The sequence below is a fragment of the Chionomys nivalis genome, chromosome 5 (assembly GCF_950005125.1).
Source record: "Chionomys nivalis chromosome 5, mChiNiv1.1, whole genome shotgun sequence".
Lineage (NCBI taxonomy): Eukaryota > Metazoa > Chordata > Mammalia > Rodentia > Cricetidae > Chionomys > Chionomys nivalis.
Window position 1 is genome coordinate 51,046,474 of NC_080090.1, and position 15,365 is coordinate 51,061,838.

Genomic DNA, 15,365 nt, shown 5'->3' on the forward strand with positions numbered 1-15,365 from the left:
TTGTGAATCAAATATCTAATAAGCAGTTAATATATAAAATATATAAAAAACAGTACAATTCAGTAGCAAAAAAACAAATTACTCATTTTCAAATGGGGAAAGAAACTGAAAAATATTAAAAGGTGACATAGAAATGGTTAATATTTGAAAAATGCTTGACACTACTGATCATCAGGAAAATGAAACATTAAAACTATAATGAAGTACAATTTTACCTTTTAGAATATCCATTATCAAAATAAATAAATAAAAACCAAACATACTTGTTCAACAGAGAGAAACATTCCTGTGTTCATTACAGCAATATTTAACAACTAACATACAGAATCAACCTGGATACCCCGTTGGTTGATAAATAAATATAAATATATAGCGAGAGGAATATCACTCAATTCTTTTATATTATTTTATTCTTATGTGTATGGGCATTTTGTCAGCATGTATATCTATACACCATAAGCAATTAGTGCATATGGAGGCCAGGGAAGGGTGCTGGATCTCAAAGAGGATTTTGGACACTGTAGGATTGAAGTTACAGATGATTGAGAGCAATTGGGTGCTGGGAATTGAACATAGGATCTCTGGAAAAACAGCCTGTTGAACCATTCCACTAGTCCTGGTCAAAACTATCTAACCTGAAACCCTCACTCCTGTGTAGCTACCACCTACAGCCAGGGGTCCAGGCCACACAGTCCCAATATGACAGGTTAGGGGACCCTGGGTCACAGGGAACTTCATCTTCCTGTATAACAAACTGGACGCTATCTTGGGGATACACTGGGGAGCTGTACAGTCCCTTAGTGTGAGAATATACATGCATATGAACACATTCACGCATATACACACATGCACATGTATGACCACAGAGAGGGAGAATGGACAAGGTCCCTGATAGGAAAACACCTACCCAGAATCATCAGGCTTCTGAAGTCCTGCCAGGAGACCTGGCTCTTGTGCCTTCTTTCCCAATAATATACAAATGAAGTCAAGAGTTCATCTTTGCCACCTGACATTTGGTTCAAATTTCAGGCTGGTGATTTACTTATTGCACAACCTGGGCACACGGAATTACCTATTTCTTCACTCAGAGCAGGAAGACTCCAACCTACCTCCCCGGGCAAAGGGTGGAGGTATAGGGCAATCTCACTTGTGGAGACCGGTTTTCCTAGGTACCCGAAATAACATACTGCAGTAGTCCTCAAATACTGAGCCAGGGTAGGTGTCCACACGTGTACACCAACGGTGAGCAGGACACAGACAAGGCCACATTTAGAGCGAAGCCATTCACTTGACAGAGCAGTCTTTTCCCTGTGGTTCTTACGTGCTCCGCTCACGTGACTAACTCACCTCCCTGCAGACAGGACAGTAGGGGCCACTAGGACCCAGGATTTTCCTGTGGGAACACCACCAGGTCTTAGCACCTCTAGGGGATCCCTACTGGCCCTGGGGCGCTGCCAGGAAAGGGCAGGACTTGGAACTGCACTCTAACTCGGCCGGTAAATCCCAGCCCTTGGGGGAGGAGAAAGGGGTGGGGCCAACAGTCTAAAGATTGGGCTTGTAGCAGAGACGCCAGGCCGGGCCTACAGAGCTGCCCCAGGACAGAAGTGAGACAAGGTGAGTCCCAGAGGACTGACAGACCCTAGCAAGGGTTCAGGAGGAGCTTAGGCGTCCTTAACGACTCTGAGCGCTGCCTTCTTCCCTTCAGTCTTATCTACAAGCACCTCCTATAGGCAGCCAGTTTACATTTCGGCAGGGGGAAACCGGTAATGGCAATAAAAAGGCAATGAGTTATTTGTCCTGCCTGTTAGACGGTTAGGGAAAGGAGGGGGTATCAGCAGTGCAGGCAGGAGCTTGTGCTGTTAAAGGGGGTGCATGGAGCCTAACTGAGGCCTGAAACCGAGGTGAGACAGAGGAAGCCACAGTGACATCTGAGGAAAGGGTGTCCAGGCAGAGGCAGAGCCCTGGTGAAGGCTGGACATGGCAGAAGGCTGGACAGTTGGGGAACAGCAAGAACATCTGACATAAAAAAAAAAAAAAAAAGGTAGAGGCAAAAAGAGGCAGCTAGGAAGCCTCACAGGAAGGCAGGCAGACAACAAGCTCCCTGTACATGCCAGACCCGTCAGTACCCCACAGCCCCACTTCAGAAGTTTGCCTGAGCTGTGGCCTGACAAGGGTACTTCCTTCCTCAGTCCTGTCCTCACTAGGAAATGACTAGGCCCTTACTGTATTCTCAGGTTCCAGGCTCAGGAGAGGAAGGAAAGGAAAACAGAAGGAAGGTGGACAGCCACGCTCTGAGATCAGGGAGACACAGTGTCACCTTCCTAGCCCTCACTGCTTTGGGCAAGAGTGTACCAGAGGGATGCCCAGTTCCTACAGGAATGCTCAGTTGGGAGAGTTGAGTTATTGTACAGTCACAAGAGGCTGGAGCTCACACTAGGGCACTGGGAAGCTGAGCCTTGGCCAGAGGGAATAGCAGGGCAAAGGTCAGGAAAAGAGGGCATTGGGATTAAGGTGGCAGAGCAGGGGGGCTAGCTGGTGGGAAGTGTGTGGTTGTGCAAGGACTCCTTTCTACAAACTGGACACTGAGGACCCATTTACAAGCAAGAAAAGAAAACACGATAAGAGAGACTGAGACCAGGCGAGACGTGAAGGTGGCTGAGCAGTAGCCAAGGAGATAGCAAGGAACACATGGAATTAGGGTGCTCAAAGAAGGTAAATGGATGAGTCTAACTGTTGACTCGCTGTGGTGGGAGAACGGGGATTTCTAAAAGGCCATGGGTTTGGTGTGAAGGAGGCAGGGGCTACCTTAGCTGCGGGGGTTACAGGGCCTCCAGGGGAACACTTCACAGGAAGAGAGCAAGCTCTATTCCTCTCTTTCTTCCTTCCATAAGCTTTCCTTTTTTCCTCCTCTTCCCCTCTACCCTCTTCATCTACAGTAATGGGAACTGAATCCAGGGCCTTGTGTAGGCTAGGCAAACACTCTCCCACTATTCTGCTACTACTTTGAGGCATGGTCTCACTAAATTACCCAGACCATCCTAGGAACACATTCTGTACTCCAGGTAGGTCTTCTGATCCCCTCTGCCTCCCAAGTAGATGGAATTACAGGCCTATGCCAGGAGACCCCATTCCACAGTGCTCATTGGGTATCACAGAAATAAAGATAAAAGATGAGTGGGACCACAGAGTCCCTGCAGTGAGCCTCCCAGTACGGTAAAGTATGAACAGGGAATATGTTTCATGTCAGACCCCAGCCAGTTCTCAGCCACCTCTGGTGGTAGCCACTTGCTCAACCTTCCTAGGACTGTTCTCTTCTGCTTGGTTCCCACTGACTTTTCATGAAGACTGTCCCAGGCATTGCAGTGACACAAGCCGCAGAGAACAGAATAGGAGCTTTGTGGTCAAATCATCCTGATCTTGGCTACTGCAGACAGAGCAACATGAACTGCATTCACTCGTGAGCAACGTGTGGACCACAGTCAGCAGCCATGAGGACAGAGTGCGAGCGTGATGACCTTCGGGTAATCAAGTCGGCTTCTGGCTGACCCAAGCCCTGGGCAATGCCTTTTGCATGCAGGTTCTTGGCCCCTCCTAGTGCTCAGAACAGAGACTCAAGGCAGACACCAGGCAGATCCAGGATGGGGAGCCGGATGCACCGAGTATCACTGGGGGACACCTGGAGCAGGCAAGTGCACCCTGACATAGACAGCGAAAGGCGCACACCATCCTTCAGTGTGGATCGGCTCACCAACATCCTTGACGGAGGCGTCCAAAACACTATGCTGAGGAGGAAAGTTGGTAAGCAGAGGCATGAGGTCAAGAGCTGGCTTTGAACCCATATGTTTTTTTCTAGAACAGCCCGTTAACTAATTCTGTACCCCTTTAACTAATGGTCCTTTAACTAATGCTGTTGCTGTTGTTGTTGCTTGCTGTTTTGAGACAGGGCCATCTGTAGCCCAGGCTGGCCTCAAACTGCTACGTAGCCAAGGATGATGAACTTCCAATCTTCCTGCCTCCACCTCCCAAATGCTGGGATTGAGGGTGTAAGCCATCGTGCCTGGTTTCTGTGGTACTGGGGAACTGGTGGTGTGGATCAAACCCAGGGCTCTGTGCATTCTTATCATTTGCCATTATACCAAATGAGCTCCATCTATAAGCTTAGTCTCGCTTTCAAGTAGCAAACTGGTCCTTGACACCAGACACCAGAAGATCCACATCCTGGTTCTGGTTCCACCAGAGCATAGTGGGCAAAGCACATTTCTCTCCTCAGGGATCTCACCTGTTTCAGCTGTTAAATGACAGTGACAGCTGACTTCCTTCCCAAATCCATGAGGCAAGTGGGTGGGAAAATCTGAAGGTGTCCGGAACCTTATCCAAGCCACCGAAGTCCTCTGTTCTCACTGCTGCAGAGAGCATCCTCCAAAGTGACCCGGTGTTCAGCTTGAAAGACCATTACTTCATGAACCAAGACCAGCTCTATGAGGCTGCAGTTCAAAAGACATTCCACCTTGAGATGCTAGCCCGGCATCTGGGCTGGTCAGAAGACAGTCCTGAACGCAGTTATGCTAACAGGTGCTCATCCAGGGTAGCCCCACCCACCAGAGAGGCTTGCCTGCAACCCCCAAGCCCAAAAGACATTTCCCTCAGCAAAGGAGGACTTACTGGAACCCTAGGGTGCCAGATGCCCCTTCCCTCCTACACCCCAGCCAGTTTGAAGGTTTATGCACCCATCTTCCAACAGGCTACTCATCTATAGTATCTCTTCCCCCACAGAGCACTTGCTGGATATACCAACTTAAACTTGCACGGTATTGCCATGAACACTCTCACAAGTCTGGGTTCAGATGAGCAGATTGCTAAATGGGGCCAACTCGGCAAAGATTTCCAAATCATCGCAACATATGCCCAGACAGAGTTGGGACATGGTGAGCCAGAGTTGCTGCATGCAGTGTTCAGACTGCACAACTCCAGGGGGGCCCATTCATAGCTCATAGACATACATGTTAATTTGGAAACACCCCAGCAGATGGCAGTCACGGGTCTCGAGGAAGGAGTTCCGTTTTCTAATGTGTACACATACGTTGCATGAGCTACCAAAGGAGCAAGACATTCCTTTTGGAAGCATCAGTATGCATTCCTATGTCCTCATACAGTCCACAGAAAGGGCTGCAGTCAGGTGTTGAAGTGGGAGCAGCGGGGCTGCGTCCCGCCACCCGGTTAGCTTTACCCGGAATAATTACACGGAAACTGTATTCTTTTGAACACTGCCTGGCCCATTAGTTCCAGCCTCTTATTGGCTAGCTCTTACATATTGATCTAACCCATTTCTAATATTCTGTGTAGCCCCACGAGCTGGCTTACCAGGAAAGATCTTAACCTGCGTCTGTCTGGAGTGGAAGAATCATGGCGACTCCTGACTCAGCTTCTTTCTCCCAGGATTCTGTTCTGTCTACTCCACCCACCTAAGGGTTAGCCTATCAAATGGGCCTAGGCAGTTTCTTTATTAATTAACCAATGAAAGCAACAGATAGAAAGATGACCCTCCTCCATCAGTCAGGAGCTCACCTTGTCCCACACTGAACCCAGGCCTACCTAGGAGCTACTCCCGAGTGAGTACCCCACTTTGGCCCAACAGTCTAACTCTCCCCCTTGATCCCAAGGGACATACCTGAAGGGCCTGGAGACTGAAGCCACCTATGATGCTGCCACCCAGGAGTTTGTGATACACAGCCCTACAATGACTGCCACCAAGTGGTGGCCTGGGGACTGTGAGTATCCTCCTCCCTACTTCCCTGTCTCCCTGCATGAAGACAAAGCTGGGGCTGAATAGCACTAACATTGGTGCCCAACAGGCATCACGTTGATTTTCTGTTCTAGGCTGGTCACCTTGAAACCGACTGAAATAGGTAGGATGTGAAGAGTTTACTTAGTAGGTGACTGGAAGGTCCCAAGGGAACTTTGAGTAGATAAGGAAATGCACTCAACCTGTGGGTGATGAATGTCAAGAACATATCACATATGCACTGCCCCACACAACACGTGTGATGCGCACAGCACACACACTATCCCACAGAGAGCTATGCAAGCAGACAACATACATAAACACACACTGCCCCCTAGAGTCACAGATAAACACAGCACACACTGCCCCACAACACAAACTTTGCCCTTACCATCATGTACACCATTGCTCATGCATAGACACCATGTAGATGCAAACATACACATACTGCTCCTCCACATACATGCATGTACACAAGACACACTGTCCTCATGCAGGCACATCTATGCATATACATGCCACACACACAAACCCCCAAATGTGTATGTACATAACTTACACTGACAGCCATTTGTGGGTACACAGCATGAAAACACATCTGTACACGTACACAACACACAGACACTGCCTTTATTAGAAACATGTACACAAAAATATGCACACTGCCCCATCATAGACACTCATCCATGTATAGAACACATATATTGCCCTCCCAAGACACACGTGTGTATATACACAATATACTGATAGTCATACACACACATCCCCACACATCCTATGTTCTAGCCTCCCAAGTTAACAATAAGCTTGTTACCTACCAAAGCACATGTCCTGGTCCTAGTTAGTGGCTAAACATCCTCCCTGCCCCTGCCACTCCATACTCAGACAAGCTCCAATCACATGGATATCAGGTGGCAGCCACACAAACATCTGTGAACTCAAAGACAGGGTTCTTCTGAAGATCCCTTTGAGAAATAATTTCTAAGGACTTCACTGTAGCCCTTGGAGACCCAGTGAGAGAATGCCTGGTATGGGCATTGAATAAACAAATTATTTGAATTCAACTAAAGCAGGGCAGGGAGCAGAATGGGGAAAGCAAGGCAAGAAAGAGGAGAGGGCCAGGGAAACAAAGATAACTAAGTGATCAATATCAAATTTGCAGGCGAAAGAAATCCATCTTTAAGATCAGGCTGATGTGATTTGAATTCCAGCTCTCCTCCTCCAGGCCAGTGACAGTTTCCCTATCTGGAAAATAAGACCTGCCCTGCAAGAACTAGGAGACCTCAGCCAAGAGCTGGGCCCTAGCCGGGTTTTGATAGGGGATGGTTGTAGTCAGTATGGGACTGACTGACAGCAAGCAGACTGATTCATTAGCTGTCATGGTAGGAAGGGTACAGAAATTCTTTAAAAGTTTGTTGTTCATTTCAAACTCCCTTGACAAGTCACTGTTTTCTCTAGCTAAGTTTTTTGGTGGCAATTCTTTCTGTCATCAGTGACTTTCTAAGAACTCAAAGGTGTCTATCAGCAACCCCAAGCCCAGGAAGCAGAGGCAAGACAAGGTACATAAACTTCCTGTGATGGGCCTCTTATCTTTCTGCTCAGTGGGACGGTCAGTCACCCATGCTATAGTCTTTGCCCAGTTGATCTGCTCAGGAGCCCAGCATGGTATGCATGCCTTCATTGTGCCCATCCGGAGCCTACAGGATCATACCCCACTGCCAGGTAAGCTCTACTGCTTCCTCAAAGAACCCCCTTATAAGATGCTCCTAACAACTTTCCCCATCCTGAATCCCTCAAGAGATGTGCAGAAGCTAGGACGTATCTCCCTTGGCTAGAAAGAATCCAATTGACAGAGCTAATATAATATGAGCTGGCTGTTTGACTAGTACAAGATTCAGCATCTGCCTTTGGCTTGCTTACCTGAAGCCTGAATACCATGGTGTGTGTGTGTGTGTGTGTGTGTGTGTGTGTGTGCCTTTGTGTCTCTGCGTGCATGCCTATATGTGTCTCTATGCATGCCTGTATGTACACCTTAGTGTGTGTCTGTGTATACTCTGTGTGTGCATGTGTGTGTCCCTGTGTGTATGTACCTGTGCATGTGCGTGTGTGTGTGTGTGTGTGAATACCTGTGTCTGTGTGTCTGGCATACTGCATGCACTCAACTGACAGGCCTTTTCATCTCTACCCTCTTCTAGGAATCACAGTTGGGGACATAGGGCCCAAGATGGGCTTGGAACACATAGACAATGGCTTCCTGAGACTGAACCACGTGAGGGTTCCCAGAGAGAACATGCTGAGTCGCTTTGCAGAGGTTAGATCTTGGGAAGGTTATGGCCCCAGACCACCTAGGCGCTTACCCTTTGCATAACTGCCACAGGCTCTGGTTTGCCTCAGTAAAGCTGCGTTTGGACCCCAAGCCCCTTCCCCCAGAAAGAGGCTTAGGGGTCGTACAGATAAGGATAAGACCCAGCTTAGGAGCACAACAGTGTTGGGGAAATCTTGTCATTTTAAGCCTCAGACTCCCCATACTTAAATATGGTTTTAAATACTTACCACATGGTTTTCAGAGCAGATCCCCAGAAGGGGAGGAGCTGAGGGTGAACATGCTGTTTCCCTACAATCAGTCGCAGAACAGGTATGGCCCAGGTGTTGGCAGAAGTCCCCAGTTAGCCAGCCTGTACCTTTTGAGGTGTAAAAGGTGGGGGTTTCTGGGGTGTCTCATGTAAGCATTTTCACGTGTTGGAGATCATGCTGCACAAGGGGTCTGCTTTCGGTGAGCAAAAGCGGGAAGCCTGCAGGGATGGAGGCTCATGGAAGTGCAGCCTGGGAGCCTCGGCTCCAACCCAGCACCTGTCTCTGTTACACACAGGTCTTGCCAGATGGTACCTACCGGAGGCTCGGGACACCACAGAGCAATTATCTAGCCATGCTGGTGACACGGGTGTGGCTGCTGTTAAGAGGAATCCTACCCTACCTCCAGAAGTCATGTGTCATTGCTGTGCGCTACTCGGTCATACGCCACCAGTCCCCTCTTCGGCCTAGGCAAGGAGCACCCGAAGGCTGACCCTGACAGAAATGGCTGACATTCAGTCCCATGGTGTCTGCTCGGACACCACCTCTGCCAGAGCCCTGGTGCTGGAGCAGATCACACACACACACATGCACACACACACACACATGCACACACACACACACACATGCATGCAGTCCAGGTAGGGTCTTTAGTTCTCTCTACTCCATCACTACACTGGCTGGTCTAACCTGTTAGTCTCTTATCAGTGTGTGACCCCATCAGGCTCTGAGTGACCATGTCTTCTACCCTGTGCCACTTGCTGTTTCTCAGGCCATTTGCTGAGTTCCAGTTTGTCCTGCATGACTGTGACTTAGCTAGTGAGTTGGTGTCTGCCAATTGTCGAAGCTGGTTGGTTGTTGTCAAGTTGTGTCTGGTAAAAGCCAATTGCCCTAGTCTGCACGTGACTAAACTTGTGTTGCCTGGCTCAAACTCGGTGCCTAGTTGTGAGAAGGCTAAGTCTAGACCCCTTCTTTTCATTGTCTGTTGCATCTGGCTCCCATCCCCTCCATTCTATGACATAGAATGGCAAGAGTTGCTATATGACATCTGAGAGTATATGTGTATGTTTCCAGAAAGAATACACTAGTTAAATTTAAATCCAGGGAAACAAGTCTTTTGGGATAGGTCCCAAATGGACACACGCTCTCAAGATGCAGCAAACTGCACTGAGAACAGGAAGTGGCAACAGGGCATGTCATAGCCTAACGGACCATGGTGCCAAGGGGAGTTTCCATTCCCACCCTACTGACTGGCCTGGGCTTGAGGAGGCCCTCCCAGGTTCATGTCACACCCTGTGCATAGTGAAGTCTCCAGGTCTGAGCTTGAGAACACGCAGCCCCAGGCCTGGTGCTACTTGACGTGAAGGGTCCCAACCTGCCATAAACACGCTGAGGACTAGATGCCAGGCAGACCTGGGCATCACACACTTCTTTCTCCCTCAGCTTCCACGTCTGCAAAATAGAGGTAACAGGGGCAGAGTTTCAGGGTGGCGGTAAGGGTGGAATATGGGAAGGGTAGCAAGCTTGAATCTCAGAGGCCCTTTAGAAACTCGCAACAGCCTCGGAATGAGGCCTGGGCTTTTGAATTCCAGGCGGGGCGCATCTTCCCTGGAGGACTGAGTACCGGAGGCAAGAGGTGATAGCACCTCTGTCTGGAAGGGTCCCGAGGCTGGCTATGAGTGCATGCTGTGTGAGGAAGAGATCCCAGGTTCCCACCAACTTCAGCAGACTTTCCACGCACACACTCTCTCTCAATCCCATGACTCAGGTCTCCACATGCTGGAGGTAGCCCCAGGTGCTGAAGACACAGCAACGGACAGGGAAGACACAGTTCCTTTCTTACATATCCGCGGGCCGAAGTTCATACCCTAAGAGTTCTTAAGCTCAATGCATTTCTCGTCACGCAGCAAGCACCTGGTCATGGGCAGTGAAAGGTCACCAACTCTAATCATCAGTGGGGCAGGGCCACACCCCTTCACCTGGCCTTTGTGTCCAGGCGATTTGGAGTTCAGAACCTTTCGGATTTTCAGATAAGATATTGGATGTATATGCTGAGGGTATTTTTAGAGGAAATTGAGTGAATGTTGGTAATGGGTGAGGCTTAAAACATAGTAACCTCATGTTGGCCTTTCAATGGTCCAATGTTCCTTTCGGCTTTGACAGTATTAGGAATATGGAAAGATGGCTTGGAGTGAAATTCTAAACCTTTTGCTTCTTTTCCCCTCAGTGAGCCAGAGGCAAAAATCCTGGACTACCAGACACAGCAGCAGAAACTCCTTCCTCAGCTTGCCATGAGTTACGCCTTTCATTTCGTGGCCACCAGCCTCTTAGAATTCTTCCATGGTGCCTACAGTGCCATTCTGAAAAGAGACTTCAGCCTCCTGCCTGAGGTATTCTGTGTGCCGAGAGCTGCTCCTGGCGGGTGGCTAAGGCTGTTCCACTTGGGAAGTGGCTACAGCCCGGCTCCCATAGGCCCTCTGTCTCCCAATGCCCCAGGACATCAGGATGAAATATACCATGATATGTAGATCCACAGACACCCGGCCCCTAGAGCGCTCCAAGAACGTTAGCAGTAATGTGAGTGTAGGGGGCACTGAGCCACAATCCCCAGTGCACGAGAGAAACCAAAACAACCCCAGACAAAGTCAACTAAATTCATTTGATGGCACAGTTTGAACTGAACTAACCTGATTTATTCTACCGGCCACAAAATAACAGAACCATCTATGTATTCAACCAGGAAAGATAACACACGTCAGAGGCTCTGCTTTGCCTTTCAAAGGCCCAAAATTGTATAAGGTCCAGAGAGGGCACCATGGTCCAAGCTATGCGTTGATTCAATACTCTCAGAGTCTAGGATGAGGCTGTGACTCACACACCTTCCGTCTGTGTAGGTGCTGGGCTCTTAAAGCATTGTTTCATTAACCCTCTCCATAGTATACACCATTTACATTCTTATTTGGCAAGGAAACTGAGACGGAAAGGGAAAAGGAGGCCTTCCTCCCATAGATGCGAAGGTCTGAAAGACGGATGGGGGCTTTCAAGAACCAAAACCTTAAACTAAGCCACTGCCTGACAACTTCTGCCCAGTTGTTCTATCAAACGTCTATGAAGCCAGCGGCTTGTATACAACAGAAACTAATTTCTTACTCTTCTGGTAATATCAAGCCCCTGTCATGGTGCTACTGTTTGGTAAGGGCCTTCCTGCTGTGTGGTAGCATGGCAAAGGATATCATACGAAAAGAGAAAGAGCGGGAAGGCACTGAGAAAGGGAACTCAGGTTTATAGCAAAGCAGCTTCCACAATAAGGAACTCAGTCCTACAAGGGCACGAACTCATCCATAACACAGGAACCCTCATGGCCCAGTCACCTCTTAAAACAGTTAGGTTGGCAACTATAGGACCAGCAACATGGTTTATGGATAAAGGTGCTTGCTGCCAATCCTGATGACCTGATTTCAATCCCTAGAACTCCCATGCTAGAAAGAGAAAGTTGGCTGCTGCTAGCCGTCCTCTGACCTCCATACATACACTGTGCCCGCCCCCACACACAGACACAGAGATGGTGGGTGGGAATGAAAGCTTTCAGAGGTAGCAATTGTTCAATTGTACTTCAACAGAAGTTTTGGAGAAGACATCCCAGCCATTGCAGCCACTAACATGCCTCATGAAGGTTTCACCTTATGACCCCATCCATGCCAAAGGTCTGCCTCCTGACACCATTGCTCTGGGATTCAGATTTCAACAGGAGTTGGGATAGACAGTTGAAACATGGCACCCTCCTACAACCTGGGAAGATGCAGGCCTTCTTTGGCCACCTTTCCAAACTTCTGCCTGCTGGCAAGCTCCCATGACTCTTGTAGGATGGTGGACCCACTCCGGGAAGGTCCTGGAGACACTGGCTAGGGCAGGTTTTCCTTCATTCTTACAGTCACACAGTCACACTGTGTGACTTTGCACAAGCCATAACCTCTGATTATTTGCTTTGTCTGATACCCTGAGAATCAGTGGCCAGCGTGTAGCAGGTACCAGGTGACAAGTCTGGACGGTTCTATAGGGCCCTTACACTGCTTTGTTCTTGCAGCTCCATGCACTGAGCACTGGCATGAAGGCCATGATTTCAGACTTCTGTACTCAGGGGGCAGAGATATGTCGCAGGGCCTGCGGTGGTCACGGCTACTCGAAGCTGAGCGGTCTGCCAACACTGGTCACTCAAGTGACAGCTTCTTGCACCTATGAGGGCGAGAACACAGTGCTCTACCTGCAAGTGGCCAGGTAAAGTCCAGAGTTGTCCAGATCTCTGCCCCTACCCTGGGGGTCCACTAAGCTTCTGCTTTAACGGAGGCTTCTATTTGATGCCATGGAAGAAGTAGGCTTTGGAAAAGTACCATTTGAGGGCTGCCCAAATCTCAGTGTGTCCCTAATCTGCCCACTTCCCCCAAATTCCCTGCTATCCCCAGCTAGGCCATCCCTCTGTCTTACCCAGAAAATAGCATCAGGTTACTGCCTGGGATCCTGCTTCTCTCCTGTCCCCACTTCTCCATAGGCACAGGGGGCTCTTGTCTTGTTTAAAATGGTTTATTAGCTTCTCTCTACTTGAAGGAAAATGGCACAGTATATACTATGTCCTTTCAGCCCTTATAATCCAGATGCCACCTGACCAACCCTGCTCTCAGGTCCTCCTGCCTCGGTTGATCATACTCTTCTTTCCTTTGCCCCCTGCCACTCAAAACCACATATTTCCTTTGGACGCTATCACAATCCATAATTGTCCACAACTTTTTGCTTAGCTTTTTTTTTCTCAGTTTTTCAAGACTGGGTTAGACAGGCTTTCTCTATGTAGCTTTGGAGCCTGTCCTGGAACTCCCTCTGTAGACCAGGCTGGCCTCAAACTCACAGAGATCGCCTGCCTCTGCCTCCAGAGTGCTGGGATTAAAGGCGTGTACCACCGTGGCCTGGCTTATGCTTAGCTTTTTGGTTCTGCTTCCTAGTTAAACCAGGATTTCCCTGAGGGCAGAGACTTTTCCACCTTGCTCATTGAGGAAACACAGAACAGGCTGTACCCTGAGGGACAGTTAGGCCTCACCAGCCTCCTCCAAATAGGCTGCTTCTTGCCAGCTGCCTTTGATGACTGACATTTTTATACTCATTTATTCTCTGGCAACTAAACAGCTTCAGCATCCAAGAAAAAAGGACCTCTCTGGCAAATATGACACATAGCATTTAGCAGGGTTACTTTTTCAAGTTATAAAAATGATACAATAAGCATGCATTAGGTAACCTGCACCCGGCATTTGGCAAGCAATTTGCAAGTATCTCATTCAGCTCCACGCATCCACCCTGCTAGACAAGAAAATTCATTCCCATTGTCATGAAGAAACTGAAGCCTAGGGAAGCGCAGACAATTGTAGAGCATCCCACAGTGGTGTCAGAAGAGCTAATGGGAGCCCAGGGTTGTCCGCGTACAGAACTTGTAACCCCTGGATTGTTGCACACAGAAGCAGCCCGGAGTCACTTTCCTTCTTCCTTATGTCAGTACTCTTTCATTTATCTGACTGTTTTAGATGGCCACAGACACTATACTTACATCCTAAGTCCCCACTCTATCCTGATGGCAACGCGTCTGTTGGCACAAACCTCAAAAGGACTTGTGTTTAGGATCTAAGGGAGTCTAGCCCAGCTTTGCATGCTCCTGTCACCTGCTAAAGGAACTAGTACTTCGGGTACATCTCACTGAGGATCCTACAGAAGAGAGTGACTGTTGGGCAGAGGCCTGGAGCCCCCGGCTCTCCCCCACTGGAGCACAGCATGAATGTGTGTGACCCTGGGAGTGAGGGAGCTGGGCTGAGGGTCCCACAGAGTCACACACTCCTCATCTGTGTCTACCTTCACCTCCCAGGTTTCTGATGAAGAGCTACCTGCAGGCTCAGGTGTCCGCAAACTCCACACCACGGAAGCCTCTCCCTCCGTCTGTTAGGTATCTTGCCATACCAGGGCCAGCCAGGTGTGCAGCCCAGGCAGCAGCTGACTTCCTCTGCCCCGATCTCTATACCACAGCCTGGGCACATGTATCCACCAGGTAAGCCAGTACAGAGAAGTCAGCATCCCACTCATGATGGGCTCCTTCCCACACAAGGACAGCTGGATGGTCACTAGCAGACAGTGCTTTACCAACCACTGCCATCCCCTGCCTCTCCAGACCTCCAGCTCCTATGACTGTGGGTGTAGAAGAAGGAACACCTTACCCTTCAGCCATTAACCACCACCGTTTCTTTATCCCAGTCACAGTGGTAGAAATGTATCCCCTCTCTGGCTAGTGAGAGGAAGCCTTTAAACCTTTAGGTGCCTATGGTGAGTTCCAATCTAACAAATGCACTCATACATAAATCACTGTCCATGAACAAATGTACAAATCAGTGCCATCAAGTAGTGTTTTAAGTCTGAACTATCCCACAATCTAATAATAATTTTCAGAGTCAAGTAGCTATGTGCACCCGTGTAAAACAGGCAAGCACAAGTTGTAATACTAGTAATGCCCACACTGTGTGGGGCAGAGACAGGGTGATTACTGGGCTTGCTGGCTGCCAGTCTGGCTCCAAGTACACTGAGAGACCCTATCTCAGGGGAATAGGGCACAGATTGATAGACGAGGATTTCTGACATCCTCTAGACTCTGTGCAAGCACATGTACCCACTAACATATGCATACACACATGTACATATATGCCACACACATACACACATATATATATCATACACATTAAATAAACAAAGAAAGCATAAAGGCAATTTTCAGAAGTGTAGTTATACCTCAGAACAGAACTGGTTTGTAGTCAGGGTCTAGTCAAGTCCAAGGCACATGATCAAAACTAAGGACTCAGAGCTAGAGAGATGGCGCAACCATTAAGAAAACTTACTGTTCTTGCAGAGGACTCAGGTTTGGTTTCCAGGGAAACTGACATATTCTTCTAGGCTCCATGGGCACCTGCACATATGTGGTACACATAAACCC

The 15,365-nt window shown here is 48.7% G+C and overlaps 1 protein-coding gene across 1 annotated transcript in view; it reads left to right on the forward strand.

Annotated features, from left to right (window-relative positions):
- Positions 1-1,554: 1,554 nt before the first annotated feature.
- The window catches only part of Acox2 (acyl-CoA oxidase 2), a 29,891-nt gene continuing 16,080 nt past the window's right edge, over positions 1,555-15,365 (forward strand). Inside the window, exons 1-11 of the mRNA XM_057770068.1 lie at positions 1,555-1,614; positions 3,578-3,798; positions 4,410-4,572; positions 4,774-4,925; positions 5,661-5,768; positions 7,385-7,504; positions 7,978-8,093; positions 8,652-8,824; positions 10,581-10,743; positions 12,438-12,628; positions 14,253-14,432. Of these exons, the coding sequence (XP_057626051.1) occupies positions 3,639-3,798; positions 4,410-4,572; positions 4,774-4,925; positions 5,661-5,768; positions 7,385-7,504; positions 7,978-8,093; positions 8,652-8,824; positions 10,581-10,743; positions 12,438-12,628; positions 14,253-14,432 (1,526 nt within the window). The 5' untranslated portion in view covers positions 1,555-1,614; positions 3,578-3,638. The remainder of the gene's footprint in view (positions 1,615-3,577; positions 3,799-4,409; positions 4,573-4,773; positions 4,926-5,660; positions 5,769-7,384; positions 7,505-7,977; positions 8,094-8,651; positions 8,825-10,580; positions 10,744-12,437; positions 12,629-14,252; positions 14,433-15,365) is intronic.